Genomic DNA, 23,585 nt, shown 5'->3' with positions numbered 1-23,585 from the left:
GTAACTAAAATTATATAGCACACTCTGAACTTCAGACTATAGATTAAGAAAAACAGACACTAAGGATATAGTTTTTGAGCATCTTTTCCTTTCTCTGGGTGCTCTGCTTAAGTACATTCTTAGCAGTTCATTTATGTATAGATGAGCTAAACCTGCCTAGTCAGCTAGACAAGATAACATTTGTAAGTGTTTCAGGTGGGTAGCTGTGTCAGCATGCGTAGGCTGCAATGGAACAAGTAATAGGCTTATTCCATGCTGAAAAAAAGAAGAAAGAAAACACAACGTTTCGGCCGTGGAGCCTTCTTCAGGTGTTGTTTTCAAAACACTACAGTACTTTTTCACGGTTATCTTAATGGTTTCTTCAAACTGTGTATGTTGGCAATTATCTTCCTCTACCAGTCATTAAGATTTAATAGTACTTTTCATCACTCAGCATATACAGAGGGAGTGGAGCAGTGGCTCTGTGGCTAAGGATCTGTACCTGTGGCTGGATGGTTGCCGGTTCAAATCCCACATCTGACAGAGGAATCCTAATCCATTGGGTCCCTGAGCAGGCTCTTTATCCCAGCTGCTCCAGGGGTGTCATATAAATGGTTGACCCTGTGCTCTGACCCCCATCTTCTCTCCCTGTCTGTGTGTCTCATGGAGAGCAAGCTGGGGTATCTGAAAAACACATTCCTAATGCAAGAAATTGTATATGGGAAATAAAGTGATCTTATCTTATCTTATACAGTCAACCACCAGATCTCCACAGCCTTCTTGTCCACCATTCCCTTAACCATCATCTCATACCACTGACCACCTGATCTCCATAACTAACTAATAACTGGGTAGCAAAGCTGATTACTGGCTTTAAATCACAAAGCCTCAGCATCACACAGTCATTCGGTCATTTCCCCGAGAACTATGTCAGCTGAGTCTAAAGACATCATGTGGCTATGTTATCTTTTGAGACCAGATATCCTGAGACTGCTTTAGTAAAATATAAGTAAAAAGATATATAGTTGACAAGATATAATACGAACTTATAGTAAAACACTTTTAGTTAATTCCCTCACCAGTGACAGCCAAGGTGTCTGATGAGGCCTTCAACTAATCACTGCCTTCAAGGTGAAACAAACTGCTCTAACTGATGATCCCCTTCTCTGTAACAGCACCAACCGGAGGCTGTGAGATGCATAAACTCTGCACTTTTGATATTTTGAGTTTGAGTTTGATAGGATCCACTATTCTTCTTCTTACTGGTGTGTGTTTAAGGTACTTATGAATATGCTGAGTGGATGCATTCTGCTATTTTTTATGTTGCATATTTGTATTGTATGTTTTTAATAGTATGAGCTCACCAAACCAGATTATATGCAACTAGTTGTTATGGCAATAAAATATTGAACTTGAAATTTCTGGGGAATGTAGTTCAGGCTAGAACTGCTATCTTGCCTGAACTTGCCATCTTCATCGATTCTATGTTCAAGACATCAGTGCCTCTTCACCTCCAGATGTACAAGATCCATCCACCTGCTCGTTATCTATATTCAAAGCTGGCCGGAAACACAGAATGTTAGGTTATATAATTAAAAGCAAGAAATTTATTGAAAGACATTTTGCTAAAATTGTATAAACCACCAGTAAGGCCTTATTTAAAATTGTATATAATTTTGTTTCAATATGGACACTGTGTATAATTGTGCTTCAATTTAGATCATTGTATATTTTTAGCTGCTTGAGATTTAGTCCAGAGATGAGGACCAAGATACAACTCTGGGCTCAAAGGATTATGTAATATTGAAAGATAAAAGAACCAAACATTTCTAATCTTATAAGAGTGGCTAAGAGGAGTCTGATTCAAGATTATAGAATCCTAAAGACGCTGACACACTCAAGCCAGTGAGCTAAATCACTGTCAGCAGTGATGGACAATACTACCTGCACAGCTACACCTGGAAATCACATAGGCAGCAAGAGACAGACACTTAAACACTGAACAAAAGTGTCTGAATGGACACACATGGCCACTGTACTTCAGCCTAGTGTCCAGTGGGGAGAGAGGAAGTTAATGGACAGAGTGTTTTAGAGTCCAAAACAGAAATTTGAGCCCAGAGAGAGGGAGTTAAAAAGCCCTGTGAGGTCTGGAGGTGAAATGGGAGAACAGCTCTAATACCAGCACAGCCACTACTGAACATCAGAGACAGGAATACTGAACAAGAGTGTCCAAATGGACACGAATGGTCACTGTACTTCAGCCTATTGTCCAGTTGGGGAGAAGGAAAGTTAATGGAAGGACAGTTTTAGAATCCAATCCAGAATTCACAACCTAGAGACAGGCAGCTCAGCAGTGCCAGATTTAGTAATTCTACAGGATGGATGGTAGGATTAATAGAGACAGAATCCACTGTCTCACCAGCAATTCTCAAAATTAAAAATCAGAAGCAAATGGTTCTGTACTCCTTTTTGTATCAAAAAGTTATTCATTTTACAAAAGACTATTCATTCCAGTTTCTCTATTTTGTTTTCCACTGAAAGTCATCAGATCAGATAAAGCAGCAGTCATTTAAAATGTTGTACAATTTGTTTGAATTTAGTCACTGTGTACTGTAGGTTTCAAGCAGTCACAGAGCAGTCCAGTGCAGGTTTGAGATGAGTTTAATTGTAACAGAAATTGCCATTTCCAGAGAACACTGAAGGAGACACACACAAGATGTATTTCCCACAGTGCCCCAAATTGCAACAGCTTTAAGGAGGTTTTTAAAGCCATGTTATTACCATGAATGGGATTTAAGTGTCCGCATTCTACTTATGGTCCAGTGGCTATTCTTGTTCATGTTGTCCTGCCTTCTAGCTATTTCTGTGGTATCACGTACAACAGCAAATGTCTGTTCTAAAATTCTCTAAAGCCGGGTCAGGAGACCAGGTCAATGATCCCAGGCCAGAGCCAGATATGTATGTGACTTCAGCTCAGCAGCTCTGCCTCTCCAGTAGAAAAGTGACTCCAGGCTCTCTGAGCCGCTCCATTTCGAAAAAACAGCAGAAACGCCCTGGAGTTCAGGCTCATGTTCACACACTGGGACAGTGTGCTGCCCCCTATAGGCTGTTTCCTTCAGGCCATGAAGAGGGAAAGGGGCTGTGAGGGCTGAGCAGCAGAGAGACACATCTTAATCTTGCAGAACGAGAGAGATTCTACAAATACAAAACAGAATAAGCTTCTTATGTATACCGTGCCGTGCCAAAACAATCTCTTCGTTTTCCAAAGGGCTACTCATTCCACTTTCCATATTCTGTTTTCCACTGAAAATCATCACATCTCCAGAACCCAGTGAAGCACATTCTGTACTCTAGCTCACTGTGTTACTCATTCTCTCTGTTTTTCATGAGTTCCCTGTCGGTATCATTCTGATTTTTGTTAGTGAGCTCAGCTTCTGTCAGTTCAAGGTCAGGAGTTTGTGTCTGTGCTGTTCACAGGGTCAAGCTGGAGAGACCAGAGTCATCAGTGCCCAGCTGTTTGTCCATGAAGAGTGACGGGTCAATGAATCCACCAATAGAGTTCAGAGGTGGAGGCTTTGCCTCTGACCCAAGGTGAGGTCACTATTGTGTATTGAGTGTATCCATCTGTTGGTCATGAGATAAGATTGTGTGAACTGGATCACGTCTCACTTTCAATACTTTTATTTTCTGCGAAAAGTTAAGACGAATAAAGACTAGACGCCTGAAAACAAAAACAAATTTCTGCAACTATTTTCTACTGCCTAAAGGATGAAAGACTGTGTATCCACTCCAGATACGATCACGGAAACACAGGGGAAGGAGCAGTGAGCTGTAATTGATCATGGGAGTGATGAGCAGCAGAATATAGAACATGAATTTCTCAAAACAGATCAAACAGTAGAGTGGGGGAGAGGAGCTCCAATAGACACTTTGTCATTTACAGAAAAATGTGATCCTTGTTTTATGGAGTTGAGCTCCATGTCAGTTGTCTAGGCATCAGATTGATGACATCTTGAAGATGATGGTGGATTTGGCAGCTGTAATTATTATTGTCAATAGGGGTGTGTCCATTATTCTGATATAGTAATTATGGATTTAGAAAGTCCAGCCCCTCGTCCTCACAGTGGATCCTGGTCAGTGCAGTCTGAGTCAACAGGGTGGCGTCCACTAGGAGACACACTGGTAGAAGTAGAAAAACACTTGATTCCTGCGTAACATAGAACAATATAATTTGTTGCGAGACGATTTGGGAAAACAAAAAAGACACACAGAATGTGAGGATACAGTATACAGTTAAAATAATTTATTGAAGGACATTCTGTTAAAGTTGTACAACACACAGTGAGGCCTCATTTACAACTGTGTACACTGTTGTTTAGACCTTGGTTATTGTGTATAATGTTTTGGTGACAAACAGATTACTGCTCTGCAGTTAGTCCAGAGGAGAGTAACCAGATACAGCCTTGGGCTCAAAAAGAGATCAAGCACTGGATGAAGCACGAATGTTTAACTCTGAGGGCTAAAAGTACTGTACCTGTGCAATCTTGTAAGAGTGTTATTAACTATTCAGCTGAATAAGGTTATGAGTTTGTGCCCATGCTGTTCACAGAGTCAAGCTGGATAGACCAGGGTCACCAGTGTCCAGCTGTGTGTCCATAAAGAGTGACGGCTCAATGAATCCACCAATAGAGTTCAGAGAAGGACCCATCGCCTCTGACCGCAGGTGAGGTCACTGTTGTCCATTGAGTGTATCTATCTGCTGGTCATATGATTGTGTGAACTGGATTATCTCCCACTTTTTAATGTTAATGTGAAAACTTTACAACAAAGACTTGATGGCTGAAAAACTGCTGAAAATAAAAACAAAATTCTACAGCTAATATTTTCTCATGATTAAGGGATGAAACAGTGAGCATCCAGTGTAGACATGACCACATACACACAGGGTGTGAGTAACATAGACCTGTTATTAAACATGGGAATGATGAGCAGCATAATGTAGTACCTGTATTTCTCAAAACAGATCAAAGACTAGAGTGAGCAAGAGGAGCTCCACTTGGACCATCTGTCCATTTCCACAATAATGTCCAGCTGGTTTTATGGAGTTGAATTCCCTGTCAGTTGAATGGGCAGCAGATTGATGACAACTTGATGATGATGGTGGAGTTGGCAACTGTAATTATTATTGTCAACAGGGAAGTGTTCATCACTCTGATAATATAATTATTGGTTAGAAATTCCAGCCCCTCGTCCTCACGATGGGAACTGGTCAGTGTGAGCTGTAGTCATGTGCAGTCCGTGTCAACAGGGCGCACTAGGACATATTTAGACACTGGTAGGGACAGGTAAACATTGTACCTATTAATTTTCTAGGCAATTTGGGAAAGCAATAGAAAAGACACAGAGAATGTTAATTTTATATAGTTAAAATAATTGAATTTAATGAGGGACATTTTGTAAAAATTGTATAACACACCTGTGAGGCCTCATTTAAAATTGCGTCCAGTTTCGTTTAGACTATGGTCATTTTGTACAATGTTGAAGATACAAACAGATTAATGCTCTGCAATTAGTCCGGAGAAGAGTAAGCAGATAGAGCCTTGGGCTCAAAAGAAATGTCTAATACTGAGAGTTCAAAGAACTGAACCTGTCCAATTTTATAAGAGGGTCTGATTTGAGATTATAGAATCCTAAAGACACTGGGGCACTCAACCGAGTCACCAGAATCACTATGAAAAGTGATATACACTGTGAAGGACATGTGTTAAAACTACAGAGAAGTGCTGAGAACAGGAGGCCCTTCTTTACACAAAAGGCTGTTAGAGTCAGGAACAAGCAGCCTAGCCATGTGGGTGATACTGACACACTGGTGTCTTTCAGGAAAAACACAGCCTGAGATCCTTGGATCAGTTGGTTAGTAACTACCAAACTGTCCAGAAAGGCTCAATGACGTCCATCAGTGACTGGTTAAGCTGTCTGAATCTGGCACACTACTTGGATTACTGGATTTCAAATTATCACATTCTGGTTGTACTGAATTCCTGTTGGCTTTACAAGATCTATGATTTAAATTGAACTATAGAAGGATTTAATATGTGATTTAATTGAAAATATGATCTGAACTTGTGAAGGACCAGAGTAGAAAGGGATGAGTAGATCCCAGGTAAAATGTATTACTGATTCATCACTCAGATGTGCAGTATCACCAGCAACATGACCAATGTGTGACTTCAGTTGACCAGCTCTGCCTCTCCAGTAGAAACGTAACTCCAGGCTCTCTGAGCTGTTCCAGTTAGAAAAATCAGCAGAAACACCCTGGAGTTCAGGCTCATGTTCACACACTGGGACAGTGTGCTGCCCCCTATAGGCTGTTTCCTTCAGGCCATGAAGAGGGAAAGGGGCTGTGAGGGCTGAGCAGCAGAGAGACACATCTTAATCTTGCAGAACGAGAGAGATTCTACAAATTCAAAACAGAATAAGCTTCTTATGTATACCGTGCCGTGCCAAAACGATCTCTTCGTTTTCCAAAGGGCTACTCATTCCACTTTCCATATTCTGTTTTCCACTGAAAATCATCACATCTCCAGAACCCAGTGAAGCACATTCTGTACTCTAGCTCACTGTGTTACTCACTTTCTCTGTTTTTCATGAGTTCCCTGTCGGTATCATTCTTTTTTTGTTAGTGAGCTTAGCTTCTGTCAGTTCAAGGTCAGGAGTTTGTGTCTGTGCTGTTCACAGGGTCAAGCTGGAGAGACCAGAGTCATCAGTGCCCAGATGTGTGTCCATGAAGAGTGACGGGTCAATGAATCCACCATTAGAGTTCAGAGGTGGAGCCTTTGCCTCTGACCCAAGGTGAGGTCACTATTGTCTATTGAGTGTATCTTATCTGTTGGTCATGAGATAAGATTGTGTGAACTGGATCACGTCTCACTTTCAATACTTTTATTTTCTGTGAAAAGTTAAGACGAATAAAGACTAGACAGCTGAAAACAAAAACAAAATTCTGCAACTAGTATTTTCTACTGCCTAAAGGATGAAAGACTGTGTATCCACTCCAGACACAATCACGGAAACACAGGGGAAGGAACAGTGAGCTGTAATTGATCATGGGAGTGATGAGCAGCAGAATATAGAACATGAATTTCTCAAAACGGATCAAAGTGGAGGGGGAGAGGAGCTCCAATAGACACTTTGTCATTTACACAAAAATGTGATCCTTGTTTTATGGAGTTGAGCTCCATGTCAGTCGTCTAGGCATCAGATTGATGACAACTTGATGATGATAGTGGATTTGGCAGCTGTAATTATTATTGTCAATAGGGGTGTGTCCATTATTCTGATATAGTAATTATGGATTTAGAAAGTCCAGCCCCTCGTCCTCACAGTGGATCCTGGTCAGTGCAGTCTGAGTCAACAGGGTGGCGTGCACTAGGAGACACACTGGTAGAAGTAGAAAAACACTTGATTCCTGCGTAACATAGAACAATATAATTTGTTGCTAGACGATTTGGGAAAACAAAAAAGACACACAGAATGTGAGGATACAGTATACAGTTAAGAGAATAGAATTTATTGAAGGACATTTTGTTAAAGTTGTACAACACACAGTGAGGCCTCATTTACAACTGTGTAACTGTTGTTTAGACCTTGGTTATTGTGTATAATGTTTTGGGGACAAACAGATTAGTGCTCTGCAGTTAGTCCAGAGGAGAGTAACCAGATACAGCCTTGGGCTCAAAAAGAGATCAAGCACTGGATGAAGCACGAATGTTTAACTCTGAGGGCTAAAAGAACTGTAGCCGTGCAATCTTGTAAGAGTGTTATTGACTATTCAGCTGAATAAGGTTAGGAGTTTGTGCCTGTGCTGTTCACAGAGTCAAGCTGGATAGACCAGGGTCACCAATGTCCAGCTGTGTGTCCATAAAGAGTGACGGTTCAATGAATCCACCAATAGAGTTCAGAGAAGGACCCATCGCCTCTGACCGCAGGTGAGGTCACTGTTGTCCATTGAGTGTATCTGTCTGCTGGTCATATGATTGTGTGAACTGGATTATCTCCCACTTTCTTAATTTTAATGTGAAAACTTTAAGACAAAGACTTGACGGCTGAAAAAATGCTGAAAATAAAAACAAAATTCTACAGCTAATATTTTCTCATGATTACGGGATGAAACAGTGAGTATCCAGTGCAGACATGACCACAGACACACAGGGTGTGAGTAACATAGACCTGTTATTAAACATGGGAATGATGAGCAGCATAATGTAGTACCTGTATTTCTCAAAACAGATCAAAGACTAGAGTGAGCAAGAGGAGCTCCACTTGGACACTCTGTCCATTTCCACAATAATGTCCAGCTGGTTTTATGGAGTTGAACTCCCTGTCAGTTGAATGGGCAGCAGATTGATGACAACTTGATGATGATGGTGGAGTTGGCAGCTGTAATTATTATTGTCAACAGGGAAGTGTTCATCACTCTGATAATATAATTATTGGTTAGAAATTCCAGCCCCTCGTCCTCACGGTGGGAACTGGTCAGTGTGAGCTGCAGTCATGTGCAGTCCGTGTCAACAGGGTGCACTAGGACGTATTTAGACACTGGTAGGGACAGGTAAACATTGTACCTATTATTTTTCTAGACAATTTGGGAAAGCAATAGAAAAGACACAGAGAATGTTAATTTTATATAGTTAAAATCATTGAATTTAATAAAGGTCATTTTGTTAAAATTATATAACACACCTGTGAGGCCTCATTTAAAATTGTCTCCAGTTTCGTTTAGACTATGGTCATTGTGTACAATGTTGAAGATACAAACAGATTAATGGTCTGCAATTAGTCCGGAGAAGAGTAAGCAGATAGAGCCTTGGGCTCAAAAGAAATGTCTAATACTGAGGGTTCAAAGAACTGAACCTGTCAGATTTTATAAGAGGGTCTGATTCGAGATTATAGAATCCTAAAGACACTGGGGCACTCAACCGAGTCACCAGAATCACTATGAAAAGTGATATACACTGTGAAGGACATGTGTTGAAACTACAGAGAAGTGCTGAGAACAGGAGGCCCTTCTTTACACAAAAGGTTGTTAGAGTCAGGAACAAGCAGCCTAGCCATGTGGGTGATACTGACACACTGGTGTCTTTCAGGAAAAACACAGCCTGAGATCCTTGGATCAGTTGGTTAGTAACTACCAAACTGTCCAGAAATGCTCAATGACGTCCATCAGTGACTGGTTAAGCTGTCTGAATCTGGCACACTACTTGGATTACTGGATTTCAAATGATCGCATTCTGGTTGTACTGAATTCCTGTTGGTTTTACAAGATCTATTATTTAAATTGGACTATAGAAGGATTTAATATGTGATTTAATTGAATATATGATCTGAACTTGTGAAGGACCAGAGTAGAAAGGGATGAGTAGATCCCAGGTAAAATGTATCACTGATTTATCACTCAGATGTGCAGTATCACCAGCAACATGCCCAATGTGTGACTTCAGCTGAACAGCTCTGCCTCTCCAGTAGAAACGTGACTCCAGGCTCTCTGAGCTGCTCCAGTTCGAAAAATCAGCAGAAACACCCTGGAGCTCAGGCTCATGTTCACACACTGGGACAATGTGCTGCCCCCTATAGGCTGTTTCCTTCAGGCCATGAAGAGGGAAAGGGGCTGTGAGGGCTGAGCAGCAGAGAGACACATCTTAATCTTGCAGAATGAGAGAGATTCTACAAATTCAAAACAGAATAAGCTTCTTATGTATACCGTTCCGTGCCAAAACAATCTCTTCATTTTACAAAGGGCTACTCATTCCACTTTCCACATTCTGTTTTCCACTGAAAATCATCACATCTCCAGAACCCAGTGAAGCACATTCTGTTCTCTAGCTCACTGTGTTACTCCTTCTCTCTGTTTTTCACGAGTTCCCTGTCTGTAACTTTCTGATTTTTGTTAGTGAGCTCAGCTTCTGTCAGTTCAAGGTCAGGAGTTTGTGTCTGTGCTGTTCACAGGGTCAAGCTGGAGAGACCAGAGTCATCAGTGCCCAGATGTGTGTCCATGAAGAGTGACGGGTCAATGAATCCACCAATAGAGTTCAGAGGTGGAGCCTTTGCCTCTGACCCAAGGTGAGGTCACTATTGTGTATTGAGTGTATCTATCTGTTGGTCATGAGATAAGATTGTGTGAACTGGATCACGTCTCACTTTCAATACTTTTATTTTCTGTGAAAAGTTAAGACGAATAAAGACTAGACGCCTGAAAACAAAAACAAAATTCTGCAACTAGTATTTTCTACTGACTAAAGGATGAAAGACTGTGTATCCACTCCAGACACGATCACGGAAACACAGGGGAAGGAACAGTGAGCTGTAATTGATCATGGGAGTGATGAGCAGCAGAATATAGAACATTAATTTCTCAAAACGGATCAAACAGTGGAGTGGGGGAGAGGAGCTCCAATAGACACTTTGTCATTTACACAAAAATGTGATCCTTGTTTTATGGAGTTGAGCTCCATGTCAGTCGTCTAGGCATCAGATTGATGACAACTTGATGATGATGGTGGATTTGGCAGCTGTAATTATTATTGTCAATAGGGGTGTGTCCATTATTCTGATATAGTAATTATGGATTTAGAAAGTCCAGCCCCTCGTCCTCACAGTGGGTCCTGGTCAGTGCAGTCTGAGTCAGGGTGACGTGCACTAGGAGACAGACACTGGTAGAAGTAGATAACACTTGATTCCCTCGTAACATAGAACAATATAATTTGTTGCTAGACGATTTGGGAAAACAAAAAAGACATGCAGAATGTGAGGATATAGTATACAGTTAAAATAATAGAATTTATTGAAAGACCTTTTGTTAAAGTTGTACAACAGACGGTGAGGCCTCATTTACACTATGTACACTGTTGTTTTGGACCTTAGTTATTGTGTATAAAGTTTTGGTTACAAACAGATTACTGCTCAACAATTAGTCCAGAGGAGAGTAACTAGATACAGCCTTGGGCTCAAAAAGAGATCAAGCACTGGATCAAGCACAAATGTTTAACTCTGATGGCTGAAAGAACTGTACCTGTGCAATCCGGAAAGAGTGTTATTGACTATTCAGCTGAATAAGGTTAGGTGTCTGTGCCTGTGCTGTTCACAGAGTCAAGCTGGATAGACCAGGGTCACCAGTGTCTAGCTGTGTGTCCATAAAGAGTGACGGCTCAATGAATCCACCAATAGAGTTCAGAGAAGGACCCATCGCCCCTGACCCCAGGTGAGGTCATGCAGACACATGAGAAACACACACAGGTTGTGGGTAACAGAGGGCTGTAGCACAGGAGTGATTAAGCAGCAGAATAAAGGATCCGGATTACTCAAAAGATATCTGGCTCTTGAAGTTGTCTTCACATCATGTGTGACAGAGGCCGAGAGCTGCAGATCCAGCTCCCAGCTGTGTGTCCATGAAGACTGACCGTTCAACAGATCAACCACCAGAGTGTGGAAGAGGAGCTCCATTAGGACACTCTGTCCATTTACGCCATAATGTGAACCTTGTTTTATTGGGCTGAATTCCCTGTCAGTTGTATTGGCAACAGATTGATGACAACCTGATGATGGTGGTGGTGGTGGCAGCTGTAATTATTATTGTCAGTTGGGGTGTGTCACATTGTTATTGTACTTATTGGATTACAAAGTTCAGCCCCTTGTCAGTGGCTAGTTAGGGAGTCCATTAGGCATGTGGGCTCAGAGCCAACAGGCTGAAGTATAGAAATTATTCAATCCTGGAGTGTCTTTTGGTACCATAATGGCCTGTTAAGACTCCTGCACACTCAGCACACAGTGCTCTGGCCAAATCAAGACAGTGCAGGAGGAAGAAATGAACAACCTGGGATATCTCAGTGTCTGTACTGGTAAATGAAGGCTACAGCAGAATGAGACCTCAAATCATAATGGGCTCCATGCCACTGGATTAAGGTCTCATTCAGTCAAGATGTGTGCAGGCTGGTCTGCAGTGGTTTCTCCACAGTAAAACATCACACACAGGCATCTCCCATCCCCAGCATGTATTCGAGGGCATGTGGAGACCAGATAATTGCCACAGGAGCAGGACAGTGATATCTGGGAGCTCCTGGTCATGAATTGCCATGAAGGCAGCTGGTACAAGAGGGCTGTCAGACACTGTGTATTGTGCAGGTTCACTTCAGCAGCTCTATCTGAGAATGCGCAGCACTGTTCAGGATCAGCTGTTGTTTCATCGCTTCAGACTGGACAGCTGTGTCCAGAGAGTCTGAATCCAGGAGAAACTGGAAACTCTAAATAATAAAAAATAGCTGAACTTGTTAGTTTTCCATATTTAAATGATCTGGTGCTGTTGTTTTAAAGAAATTGATATAACATTAAATTTTAAATTAAAATAAAATTAAAAAAATAAAATTTGACATTTTTAAAGATTCACAGAAGTAAACATAATTTCAGAGGCAAAACCATATATATTTCTGAGAGGACAGTTCAGTAACAGCAACAGTATGACTTTTTTTAACTTGAGGGTGTGTGTCATCTTGTCCTGAGTTCTGTATGCCTTGCCTGTCTTGAACTCTGTATTTCCTCTCTTTCCTCTCCTGGCATGAATTCTTGTGCCTGTATTTTGTTTGTGTAAGGAGTAGTATAGAGGGATTCTGCATGACTTTTGTGACTCTCTGTCTCTGAGTTAAAGGCACAATGTGAAGAATCCTCATTATTTTGTTTGTCCACAGATCTGCTGGGCATGGAAATGTGTTCTGTGATTTCTGCACTGACAAGAAGATACGAGCTGTGAAATACTGCCATGTCTGCCCAGCATCTTATTGTGAGACACATGTTCGACAGCACTACACAGTCCCAGCCCTGCAGAAACACAGACTGGTGGACATCAGTGGAGACCAGGAGCCCAGTCTGTGTCAGCAGCACCACAGAGCTCTTGAGCTGTTCTGTAAGACTGATCAGACTCTCATCTGCAGTCTGTGTTCAGTGCAGGAACACAGGGGCCATGACACCTTCTTTATGTCAGAACAGGTAATGACACAGGTAAGAGACTTCAGTCACACTCTCTAAAATCAGACCAGTGCTGAATATTGACACTCTCTTCACCAGCTGATTCACAGTGAACCTGTAAGGGTTGAATGACTCTGTGTGTCTCTGTGCTGTGCCATCTGTTCCCTGTGCTCACAGACAGAGATCTGTAGTGATCTGTGTGGCTGAATTAATACACACTCATCACTGAGGGCAGCTCATTGACTGTGTGCTATATTATTTCACATGTACTATACAGTGTAATACATTAGTGACCACAACTCAGTATCTCAGTACAGAAACACTGAAGGATGGTCATTTATTCTTACTGTGGAACTGTAATCACTATAGGTGCTGTTATTGTGTTTCTATGAAAACTTCAGGTCTCTTGATTCCTCTAAAATCTGCCAATTCTCTACTCTGTATGTTCAGGATGTGAGGAGGGCTGTGACAGGTGAACCTGAGGATTTCTGTACAGGAGGATTCCAGACTGACCAAACAGGTTAGTGTATGAGAGTGTCTCTCAGGAGAAGAACAGACCAGGTCAGTGTGTACTTATGAGTGTGCTTTGGCAACTGGAATCAATTAAACATAATAATTTAAAGTCTTACACATGGATTCTAAATATACAGTAAACACTTTGTTGATACAACACTAAAACATACATAACAAACTAACAAGAGTAAAGGAATATATTTGTGAATCAATCTGTTGTAATATGAATTGTTGATCCTTCACTCAGGGATTAAAGATGAGCAAATAACTATTATTATTGTCTATAGCTAAGGTTATTTGAATCTCATATATCAGTATCATATATATATTGTAACGGATTTGGGTTCTCTGGGCATGTGCCCTCGCTGCTCCCACCTCAGGTTGGCCCTCCACCACTGTGGCTCGAACCCAGTTCTCCAGCATCACGCAACAGGGAAGTTGCTGGCTGAGCCTGGGCAGCCAAGCTCCCTGTTGTGCACAGGGGAGTATTTGTTAAAATATCATATATCAGTGGTTAAATCACATTCATATTCCCAAAGACAAGAAAATATGCATGTACTATCCTGAACTGTGTCCAAAATAATAGTTAAACTTGAGAATTGTAATGTTAATATACTGTAGAAGTTTTGTACTCAAAGATCAAAGAACTTGTGGCCATGGATGAATTTGAACTTCCTGCCGATGTCAGAGCTGAGCAAAGTATTTGCTGTAGTTTCTCCAGTTGCTTTCTCTGTGCTGGGAGTGTCCTGGTGGAGAGAAAGGAGGAGAGAGAGCTTTGCCTCACATTGCTGAGAACAGCTATGCAGGGAATTTAGCATCTTACTGAACTTCAGTCTCTAAAACAGCCTGTGCACAGTCATCTGCTTGGATCACGCAAAGTGAGATCATAGAAGACAAGGTTAGTCTGAAGTGTAGCTTTTTACTGAATATGCTTCGATATTCATAATGATGACAAAAGAAGAACCTAAAAGGCAAAACATAACAATTGGTTTATGAAAAACAAGATTTCTTCTGTTTTTTACTGTTGCACTCTCTCAGCCTGAAGTCTTTGAACAAATCCTGACTCAGACTGTTGCAGTCACATTGTTGGAAAAGTCAGATTGCCAGGCTAGCTGGATAGAGAAGCCAGTGAGCAAACCAATGAAATGAGTTGTGTGCACCAATCACAGTTGGTGATTGACTGGGATGTCAGTAGATATATATATATCTTGATTCCCTCTAGGTCCCCCCTCCAGTTTGGAATGTTAGTGAAGTCTGACCCATTGTCTTGGTGAAAGCAAAAGGTAGATTTTTAGAAATCTTTAATAAAAGCTTTAAAATCTCTAATAACTATTAATTCTATAATAGCCCTGTTACGATCGCACCAATATGGTATCTCTCAGCTAGCATTCGCCCTGGGAAACTTACTTTCTCATGAGGGCTCATGATTTTCCAGGACCAGCTGCACAAGCCTTACTTTCCTTCACTGATCTGTATTAAGTATTAATTAACAATTCATTACTCAGTTATTCTTTCCCTATTTAATGCTGAGGCACTGCTTTTACAGTGGTTTGTCATTGTTCATTTCACCCCCTTAACTCCCTTTCTGTGCACTAGTGCTTTTTGTTCTCAGCTTCATTTGTATTCATTTCACCTGTCCTGTCTGCACTCTGTTCTGTTCTCTAGCTCCCTGGGCAGATGCCTCAGCAGCTTCTGGAGTTCTAAGCATGTTTGCACCCCTGTCTTTGATTCTCGACACCAAGATTTCACTCTGAAGTTGAATCATTGTTTTCCCTTGGAGGTCAGCACCACAAATCCATCCCAAGACCGAGATATCCAAGTGTCCTCCTTTTTTGGGAGCTCAACAATGGATTCCTCTCTGATGCAGAGGCTGCCCAATTATTGTCTACAGGCTGATTTGCCAGGGCTGAGATCACTGGGGTGGACACTAACCACCCTCACCTTTCATCGCTGAATCAGTCTGTTCTGACTCCAGTTCCAGTTTGATTCAGCTCCTCTCAAAGATTTTCTCTGCCCTGCAGCACTCAGTTCCTGACTGCATGGCATCTCCTGGCCCCCACCCTGGAGCCTTGGACTCTTCTCTGCTGGCCTCCTTTCCTTGCGGTTCTGAACCGCTTCCAGGAGGCATCTTCTGTTGTCCAGGACATCAGGGCCTCTCCCCGTGCAGCCTCATCATGTTTTATTCCCTAAGAGCCTTGCTCTGGCACTTTAGGTTTTTCTTTTCTCTGTCCTATTTCCTGCCACCTTTCTGGCTCTTTTTCTTCTTCACCCTTTTCTCTCAGGCTGTCGGGGTACTTTTTTCTTCCCAGTCTCCTTCCTGCCGGGCATCCTGTGTCCGCTCTGTCTGGAGAGCTTTTCCCTATTAGCCTGGCCTCCCTGTGGATTCCTGTTCCCGAGCTCTGACTGAGACTGCATCTTGCAGTTGTGTTGTCCCAGGGCTCATCACAACTGCCAAATTGTAAAGATATACTAAGAATATACCTGAGTGTTAACACAATTAGAGACACCTGACCAATCAGAAAAACCCCAGACTAAGTATTGAACTGCTATAAAACACCTATACAGAGCAATAAGAGAGATAGACCTTCCTTCTGCACTAAAGAGAATGACCTCCAATCTCTAATAATAACTATAACAATATTTTTATTTTATTATAGCATATTTCATTCCAATTAATCTCAATGTACTTCACAAAAAGAAAAGCTTAAAAAAGAAGTCAGGAAACTTAATATCTAAGAAGGAAAAAGATAGGAAATTAGTAATAGTAAAGTTGATAGGCTTGTTGGTAAAGAAGGGTTTTAAGATCTATTTTAAAGCTTTCTGTGGAAATTGCTTGTCTGAGATGATGCTTTGCTAGAACAAGGATGATATGATCTGATTTCCTTGCTCTGGTCAGTACCAGTGAGTTAGTGAGAACTTATGTGAAACTGTAGCTGAGTAGCTGCTGCCTTCTTGAGGGAATGGGAATCTGTGAATCGAACCTGTCTCCCTGTTCTAAAAATATATCTTCTGACCTGGCGAGACTGCTTTTAACCAAGGGATTCTCTATATAGGAAATCAGAGTTTCCTAAAAACAACAGAATGGCAAACTCTCTGAATAAGGTTCAAATAACTTGAATCTGATCTTTACGGGTGACAGTGATCTGGAGAAGCATGTCACACTACTGGTGTCAGTACCACTACAACTCGGAAAGCACCTCAGTTTCTTCAAAGCATCTGAGATCTGCATGAATATTTTCATTAGATAGATGTTAACCACTGTCTCTAAATTCTTAGACACCTCAAACCAGCTCCTTCAAACAGCTGTATCAATATACTACATTGCATACTACATTTATACATTTCATTACTCTACATTGTACGGTTCAGTAATGAAACAGAAAATAAACAGTAATTAATAAAATCAAATCATTAAGGTGTTTCCCTGATATAACTACATTACAGGATATTCAACAAAAAAGCTGAAGATGATGTGCAGAGGATAACGTTGAGCCTTATGTAACAAAGGAAAAGGATGTACCTGTATCAGGTCCACTCATAGTCTGCTTTTTTCAGGACTAAAACAGTCCATTTCTTTCAGGGTCTCCCAGTGCAGTATGTTTTGACTCTTTAAATTGTCACCTGCTGAACACTGCGCTGAAGGGAAAAAATGGTCAATTTAAAATCACTTAAAATTGCATTTAAAACCTAAGGAGTCTGTGACAGATTTCCCTTTGATGGTAGCTGAATATTAGGGAATTGCTCACATTAACTCCTGACTTGACTTGACTGGATCTTTTGCATTGCATGTGGACCTATATCATTGTATTTAACCATTTTAACTGTATGGCTTTCTCGTACTTTATGAAAAAAGTAGTGAAATGAGACCTCAACTCTGCCATTTTGGCTGGTTTCCCCATTCTGTCTTGTTTTTTACTGGCAGGCTGATACAGAAACACTGTATCAGCTCAGGGTCTGACTCTCCTGAGCCGACAAGGACCGTTCACTCCCTGAATACTCACATAGTTAAACCTGGCTTCACACAGGAGACACCAGTCCCCTAATAACCTCTTGCTGATTGAACACTCATTCTCCCCGGGTATTTAGAGTATCTATACATCTCCCTCTGGTATCCTAATAGATACTTAGGTGCCCAGATCCAGGTGCCCTGTTACAGAGCTAAAAAAAAGGTCCAAGATTTCAATTTTACTTCATTACTGTTTCCTTGTTGTGGTAGTGCTGAAAAAAAATGTATTGTAACCTCCAGTACAATATCCATTTCTTTTTTCACATATCCTCTGGTCTTTCTAATATCTTTTTTACCTGTGCTTGTTGCAGGTCATTATACTCTGCTAGTGTAAGATAAACTAGCTGCTGCTCCTGCAAGAGCCCCACTCTGACAGCTGTTGAACCTCAGTTAACTGGTCCCAGCTGCTGGAGCACATGTGTTCTTGTGGAGCTCTGAGACCTTGATCATGTAAACTCCACTGCTGCTTCAGCTGGGCTTCTTGAACCAGATCTTGCTGTGGTACTTTCCCTTTAGTCTTCTAACCTTTAGAAATCCTCATTAAATTGAGCTCAGTGCACACTGGGGTCCAGATGCTCTACTTTGTTGTTGCAACTGGTTCCCTATTTGAATTTCTACCCATCTTCTTCTTCCTCCAACAGCAAAGGCTCATGCTGCTTATAAAGCCATGATGAAGCCTGCCCTACACAAGAGTGGTATGCAAAATCCTACAGTACATATGATTTTTTTCCCTCATGACACCAGAGCACCGCCTTAGATAATATAGTATAGATTAAAGATTATAGTATAGACATTGTAATAACCTTACAATGTGAGTTAACAATTGTGGCACTACACACGAGGGGTGTGTTCAGTGTGAAAAAAGTACAAAAGGAAAAAGTCTCCTTTGTAATCACAGCTGCACTGATGAAAGATGGGTGGCAGCTGTGAGAACTCTTTAAAGGCACACTGAGCACCTCCCCGAAAAGGATAAACAGGGTGAGGATTTGTGCACCGGCAATCCCAGAAGGGATTTTAATCGAGTGTGAGGCTGTTTCTTTTTCTTTTAGCCTGTCCCGTTCTGTCTCTATACTGGGGCAGACATATAATTTTTCCACAATTTAAATTTTTATTTTTGGCCTTGCGCTCGCTCCCTTCCTGTTCTCCCAGACTGGACCCTGTTAAACAGGGTAAATCCAGTCTGGTCCCCGCCGCCAAGCGGGGTCTTTTTCCAGGCTAGATCCCGGTTAGACAGGGCAAGTCCAGCCTGGGGGCCACTCTACACGACGGTGCTGCGCTGCTTCACATAACGGCGCATTTTCTCACTAACCTCACAGACGGGGCGCCGACTCACTCATTCACCGCGGCTCCTTCCACTGCTGCATAGTTACACAAAATACATAACAAATGAAGCCAAGAATAATTAGAATGCTTATACGATGTATTATATAACCACCAACATAGCAGCTACTTATTTTTTCAATGTGAAAGTGCTAAGACTTAACCTGTGTTGTAATACTGTACACTCCCAACATATAACATAACAACATATAATATAGTCTACAATCAGTAAAATAAACACTAATGTGCTAATGCTTTTGTACACTATTTGATGAAAGCAGCAAAAAATTATATTAGTGTCACTGTACTGTATGATTAGCTTAGGAAAGTACTAATGGGTGAACATTATTTTTTATTATTAAAATATAATCAACCTAATGTTAGACACAATGATTCATTAAAGATTCACTGTACCTCCTGGCAGTTTTACAGAGTAGTGCAGTCCTGTATTTTTATATATTATTTGAAAAGAAAAAGATGCACAAAAATGTAATGTAAAAATATTAAAACAAGGTAAAGATACTACATAGGTTTAAAAATAAAAGTTTGGAATATCAATGGTGCACTATACTGGCAGGTCAATTGCTTATTATTAGTGTTTGTTTCATATACTTCAGTGAATCAGTGTACTTAAGACGTGTGAAATACAGATCTTGTACTGTATATTTAGGATAAAAAAACAAGAAAAGATGTCATAAGGTTGATTGCAATTCTTAAAAATAAGTTAAAAGATAGGGAAAACAAATACATGAAGTATAATCTATATATGATTTTGTGTTGGGAAAAAAAGCCATTGTGATTTAACGGAAAGTAACAAAAATGGTCGCCTTTCTCCTATTAGTCTGTTAAACCAAGGGTTTACTTTGTTCACTCAGATAGCCCTTGTTTCTTGAATTTCATTACAGTTCATTATATTTCTCCTACAGTATATGTTACTGTTTTGTTACTTTATTTGTTAATAAATTTGTAAATCAAATAGATCTGATTCTGAAGGTGATTGGGTACACGTGAGCTAATTTAGAATCGCTGCTACAAGAGGTGGGCTCTTATCCAACCAAGCTATTTCAGATTCTAGATCTACTATTAATTTGCTAAAAAAGTTGTAGAATATTATTCACTTGGATATTGAGGGGTAGGGTGTTTGGTCTTTACTCTAAGGCAACTAAGGGTGACAATTTTGAAAGGGAGCTCTATAGACATTGTATATATATTCCTGTTGGTTTGCAGTGCACATTTTGCTGTTGTTTCAATAAATTACTTATTGTGTAATTTTAATCCATGTGTGAATATTGCTTTACTAATTCAATTTCTAATTGTTCCAGTAAATTCAACAATCACGTTAATACAGTGGATCGATATTTTAAATATTTTAAGGAATAGTAAATTGCAGTAAATATTATGACACATTTGGCTTTTGCCACAATGGTCAGTTAGCATCTTGAACTACAGCTTGGCTTTCTGATACCCAGGATAGAGCAGAATCAGTCGTCATTCTAAGGAATGAAAATAACTCCCATGAGGAAATTGTCTTCATGAGAGGGTGTGTCTGTGAGGCTGTGAGAGACCAGGACATGACTATCAGAGGGTGATTAAAAATGAGGAGTCACTGCCGGACCTCCAGCTAGGACAACTAATGGACTGTGTGACTCTTGACTTTATCTGTGTCCATCTGTTCTGATTGTGTCTCACACTTGTAAACCTCAATAGCTGGTGTCCCTGTAAGAGATCTGTCATCACATCACACTGTCACGATTTCTACTGCAGCCTCAGACTGTGTCTTTACTATCGTGTTCTTTCTGTTTTAGGGTGGCTGCAGACACTGAAAGACAAACACAAGGAAGCTCTAAAGACGCAGTTTGAAGTTGTGTCTGAGGGAATTGCTAAGCCGGGAGAGCATACCCTCCTTGATGACATCTTTACACACGTGTGGATAACTGAGGGCAGCTGTGTTGAGGTGAATCATGGACATGAGGTCATGCAGGTAGAAACTGTCTCCAAAAGCACAAAATCAGAGATCCACTCCATCAAGTACAGCGATATTTTTAAGCCACTGCCAGGACAGACCATTCCAATCAGGACTGTAATGATGAAGGGAGTTGCTGGCATCGGGAAAACATTCTCTGTGCAGAAATTCATTCTCGACTGGACCACTGGAAAAGACAACCAGGACTTCGATTTTATATTTTTTCTTCCATTCCGTGAATTAAACTTGATCAAATCAGAAATGAGTTTACAGGAACTGGTTCTGTGTTTCTGTCCAGAGATAAAATCCTCTGATAATGTTTTAGATAGCCACAAAGTCCTGTTCATCTTTGATGGTCTGGATGAAAGCAAACATCCTTTGAACTTTAAAACAAACCAGAGGTGGTCTGATGTGAAAAAGCAAGCTTCAGTGGACGTGTTGTTAACAAACCTCATCAAGAGGAACTTTCCTGTTAATGCTTCCATCTGGATCACTTCCAGACCAGCTGCAACAGGTCTGATCCCTCCAGAGCTCATCAGCAGGGTGACAGAGGTCCAAGGGTTTGAAGACCAGCAGAAGGAAGAGTACATCAGAAAGAAGTGTAAGAACAGAGCTCTAGCAGACAGAATTATTTCACACATAAAGGCACTGAGGAGTCTTTACATTTTGTGCTATGTTCCTGTTTTCTGCTGGATTGTAGTTACTGTTCTGGAGCACACTTTGGAAGAGAACAGTGGGGCAAATCCAACAACACTGACAGATTTCTATACGTACTTTCTGCTTGTCTTACTGACAGCAAAGGAACAAAAAGAAAAGAAAGAAACTGTCCTCAAAATAAATCAAGAAGCAATTCTGAACCTGGGAAAGCTGGCATTTGAAAGTCTGAAGAAAAACATCATAGTGTTCTATGAAAATGATTTGGAAAAATATGGCATTGATCTCCACAACTCCTCCCTTTACTCAGGGGTGTGGAAGGAAATATTTAAACAAGAGTCAGTCTTGTTTCAGGAAAAGGTGTACTGCTTTTTACACCTGACTGTCCAGGAGTATTTTGCAGCTCTGTATGTTTTAGGTTCCCATCAGAACAAAAATATTAACCCACTGAAGAAAAGAAACCCACCAGCTTCCACACTGTTCCACTTGAATGAAGTTGCACTTAGAAGAGCCATCCAGAGCAAGACTGGTCACCTTGACCTGTTTGTCCGGTTCCTCTTGGGAACGGGAATGAAGAACAACCAGGAGCTTCTAAAGGGATTCCTGTCACACACACAAGATCACTCCAGTGACATACTGGAAACAACAGAACACATAAAAAAACTAATTAGAAAAACGTCCTCTCCTGAAAGATGCTTTAACCTTTTCCACTGTCTGAGTGAACTGGAGGACAAGTCATTAATGGATGAGTTCAATGTGACTCTGGATAAAGGAAAACATTCAGGACAAAGCCTCTCACCTTCCCAGTGTTCAGCACTCGCCTATTTCTCACTGCTGTCTGAGAAAGAGATTGATGTCTTTGACATGAGTGAATATGCTACATCACAGGCGTGTGTACGGAGATTGCTACCCGTGGCAAAGAAAACAAAAACCCTTAGGTGAGTAACCTCAGATTTACTTTACATGCAAGGTCCAAACTGTCCCTGTGAGGGGACTTCTGGCTGGTACTCAGTGAAGTGAAGTAGATACAGTATATTTATCTTATACTCTAGCACACTTTTTATTTTTCAACATTAAATCCCATAATTAACTATTTTTAACTTTCTTTTAAATTATTTGTTATTGATTCTACGGTACAATGCCAAAATATAAAGCTAATGGCAGTTTGCCAAGTGAAAAGTTCACAACTCAAACTTCAGACATTCCAGCTCATGTCTCATGTTACTATTTTTTCTCTGTGTTTTTTTCTTTTTTTTGGAGCTGCTTCATGTGTCCATCATGTATGAAGTGAGGAAATCAGTGCTGAGGGTGGTCAGGGTTCATGCCAGTGCTGCTTGTTTCCAGGGCAGCTGTTTTAGAAAGGGGTTGGGTTGGGCTGGGGGAGACTGTAGGGATTTTGTTTTCTTTCTAAGATTTTTCTAGTTATTTTATGGTCTAGTTTTTGACTACTTGTCTGTGACTGGTTTGTGTCTGTGGGAATTGCACAAGTCAGACTTGCTACAGCCTGAAGCAGGCAAGGACTGTACAAAAGCAGCCCCTATACCACACTGCGGTACACTGCCCACAGAAACATCACTGGCCAAAGAAGAGCGATAGGTGGCACTTGTAGTGTGTTAGATATTAGCTTTACTTAATCTGTTGTCTTATTTCTTGAAATGCACTTAATACAGAATATTAATATGCAATCGTGTAATTAAAGGGACATTTTGGTAGCTGAAAATAATAAGTTTCTTAATGTCATTATCAATATTAATTTATTATTTTAAATATATTTATATAGCTTGTAGTGGTAGCTTGTATCGGTGTCGAATTGTTTTCCTCAGTCACTTGTGGTTATTTTGGAAAGGTTTTGTTGAAGTGCTTGTTTTAAATACATTTTGCTGTCATTATTGCTGTAATGGAAAAAGGAAAGGCTTGTGAACTGAGTGAAGTTTTGGTTGAGTGGTGGAATTTTCACCTGTGACCCAGGAGCTCCTGGGTTCAATTCCTGCCCAATGCATCAGTGCTTTTAGCTAATAGACTCGTTCTTCAATAATAAAATACAATAATGTGTACTGTATTGACTTATTTTTATATATCACAGATAAACATTAAAATAGTATACTTAATAAATTAATAATGTAAATGAGTAAGCAA

The 23,585-nt window shown here is 40.7% G+C and overlaps 1 protein-coding gene across 5 annotated transcripts in view; it reads left to right on the top strand.

Moving 5' to 3' along the window:
* The window catches only part of LOC148646869 (NLR family CARD domain-containing protein 3-like), an 823,351-nt gene that overhangs the window by 564,882 nt on the left and 234,884 nt on the right, over window positions 1-23,585 (top strand). For 3 of the 5 annotated variants that reach the window (XM_088608929.1, XM_088608928.1, XM_088608931.1), the window contains 9 exons: window positions 3,457-3,570; window positions 4,589-4,702; window positions 6,718-6,831; window positions 7,854-7,967; window positions 9,985-10,098; window positions 11,123-11,236; window positions 12,717-13,026; window positions 13,444-13,513; window positions 20,638-22,387. In XM_088608929.1, the coding sequence (XP_088465055.1) occupies window positions 3,457-3,570; window positions 4,589-4,702; window positions 6,718-6,831; window positions 7,854-7,967; window positions 9,985-10,098; window positions 11,123-11,236; window positions 12,717-13,026; window positions 13,444-13,513; window positions 20,638-22,387 (2,814 nt within the window). Of the gene's footprint in view, window positions 1-3,456; window positions 3,571-4,588; window positions 4,703-6,717; window positions 6,832-7,853; window positions 7,968-9,984; window positions 10,099-11,122; window positions 11,237-12,716; window positions 13,027-13,443; window positions 13,514-13,538; window positions 13,673-20,637; window positions 22,388-23,585 lie in introns of those variants that run through there. The other 2 variants (XM_088608927.1, XM_088608930.1) reach the window with 2 other exon arrangements.

Source organism: Lepisosteus platostomus, chromosome 16 (assembly GCF_059453375.1).
Source record: "Lepisosteus platostomus isolate fLepPlt1 chromosome 16, fLepPlt1.hap1, whole genome shotgun sequence".
NCBI lineage: Eukaryota > Metazoa > Chordata > Actinopteri > Semionotiformes > Lepisosteidae > Lepisosteus > Lepisosteus platostomus.
Note: the sequence above shows the minus strand (reverse complement) of the source record. Positions and strands in the feature narration are given on the sequence as shown.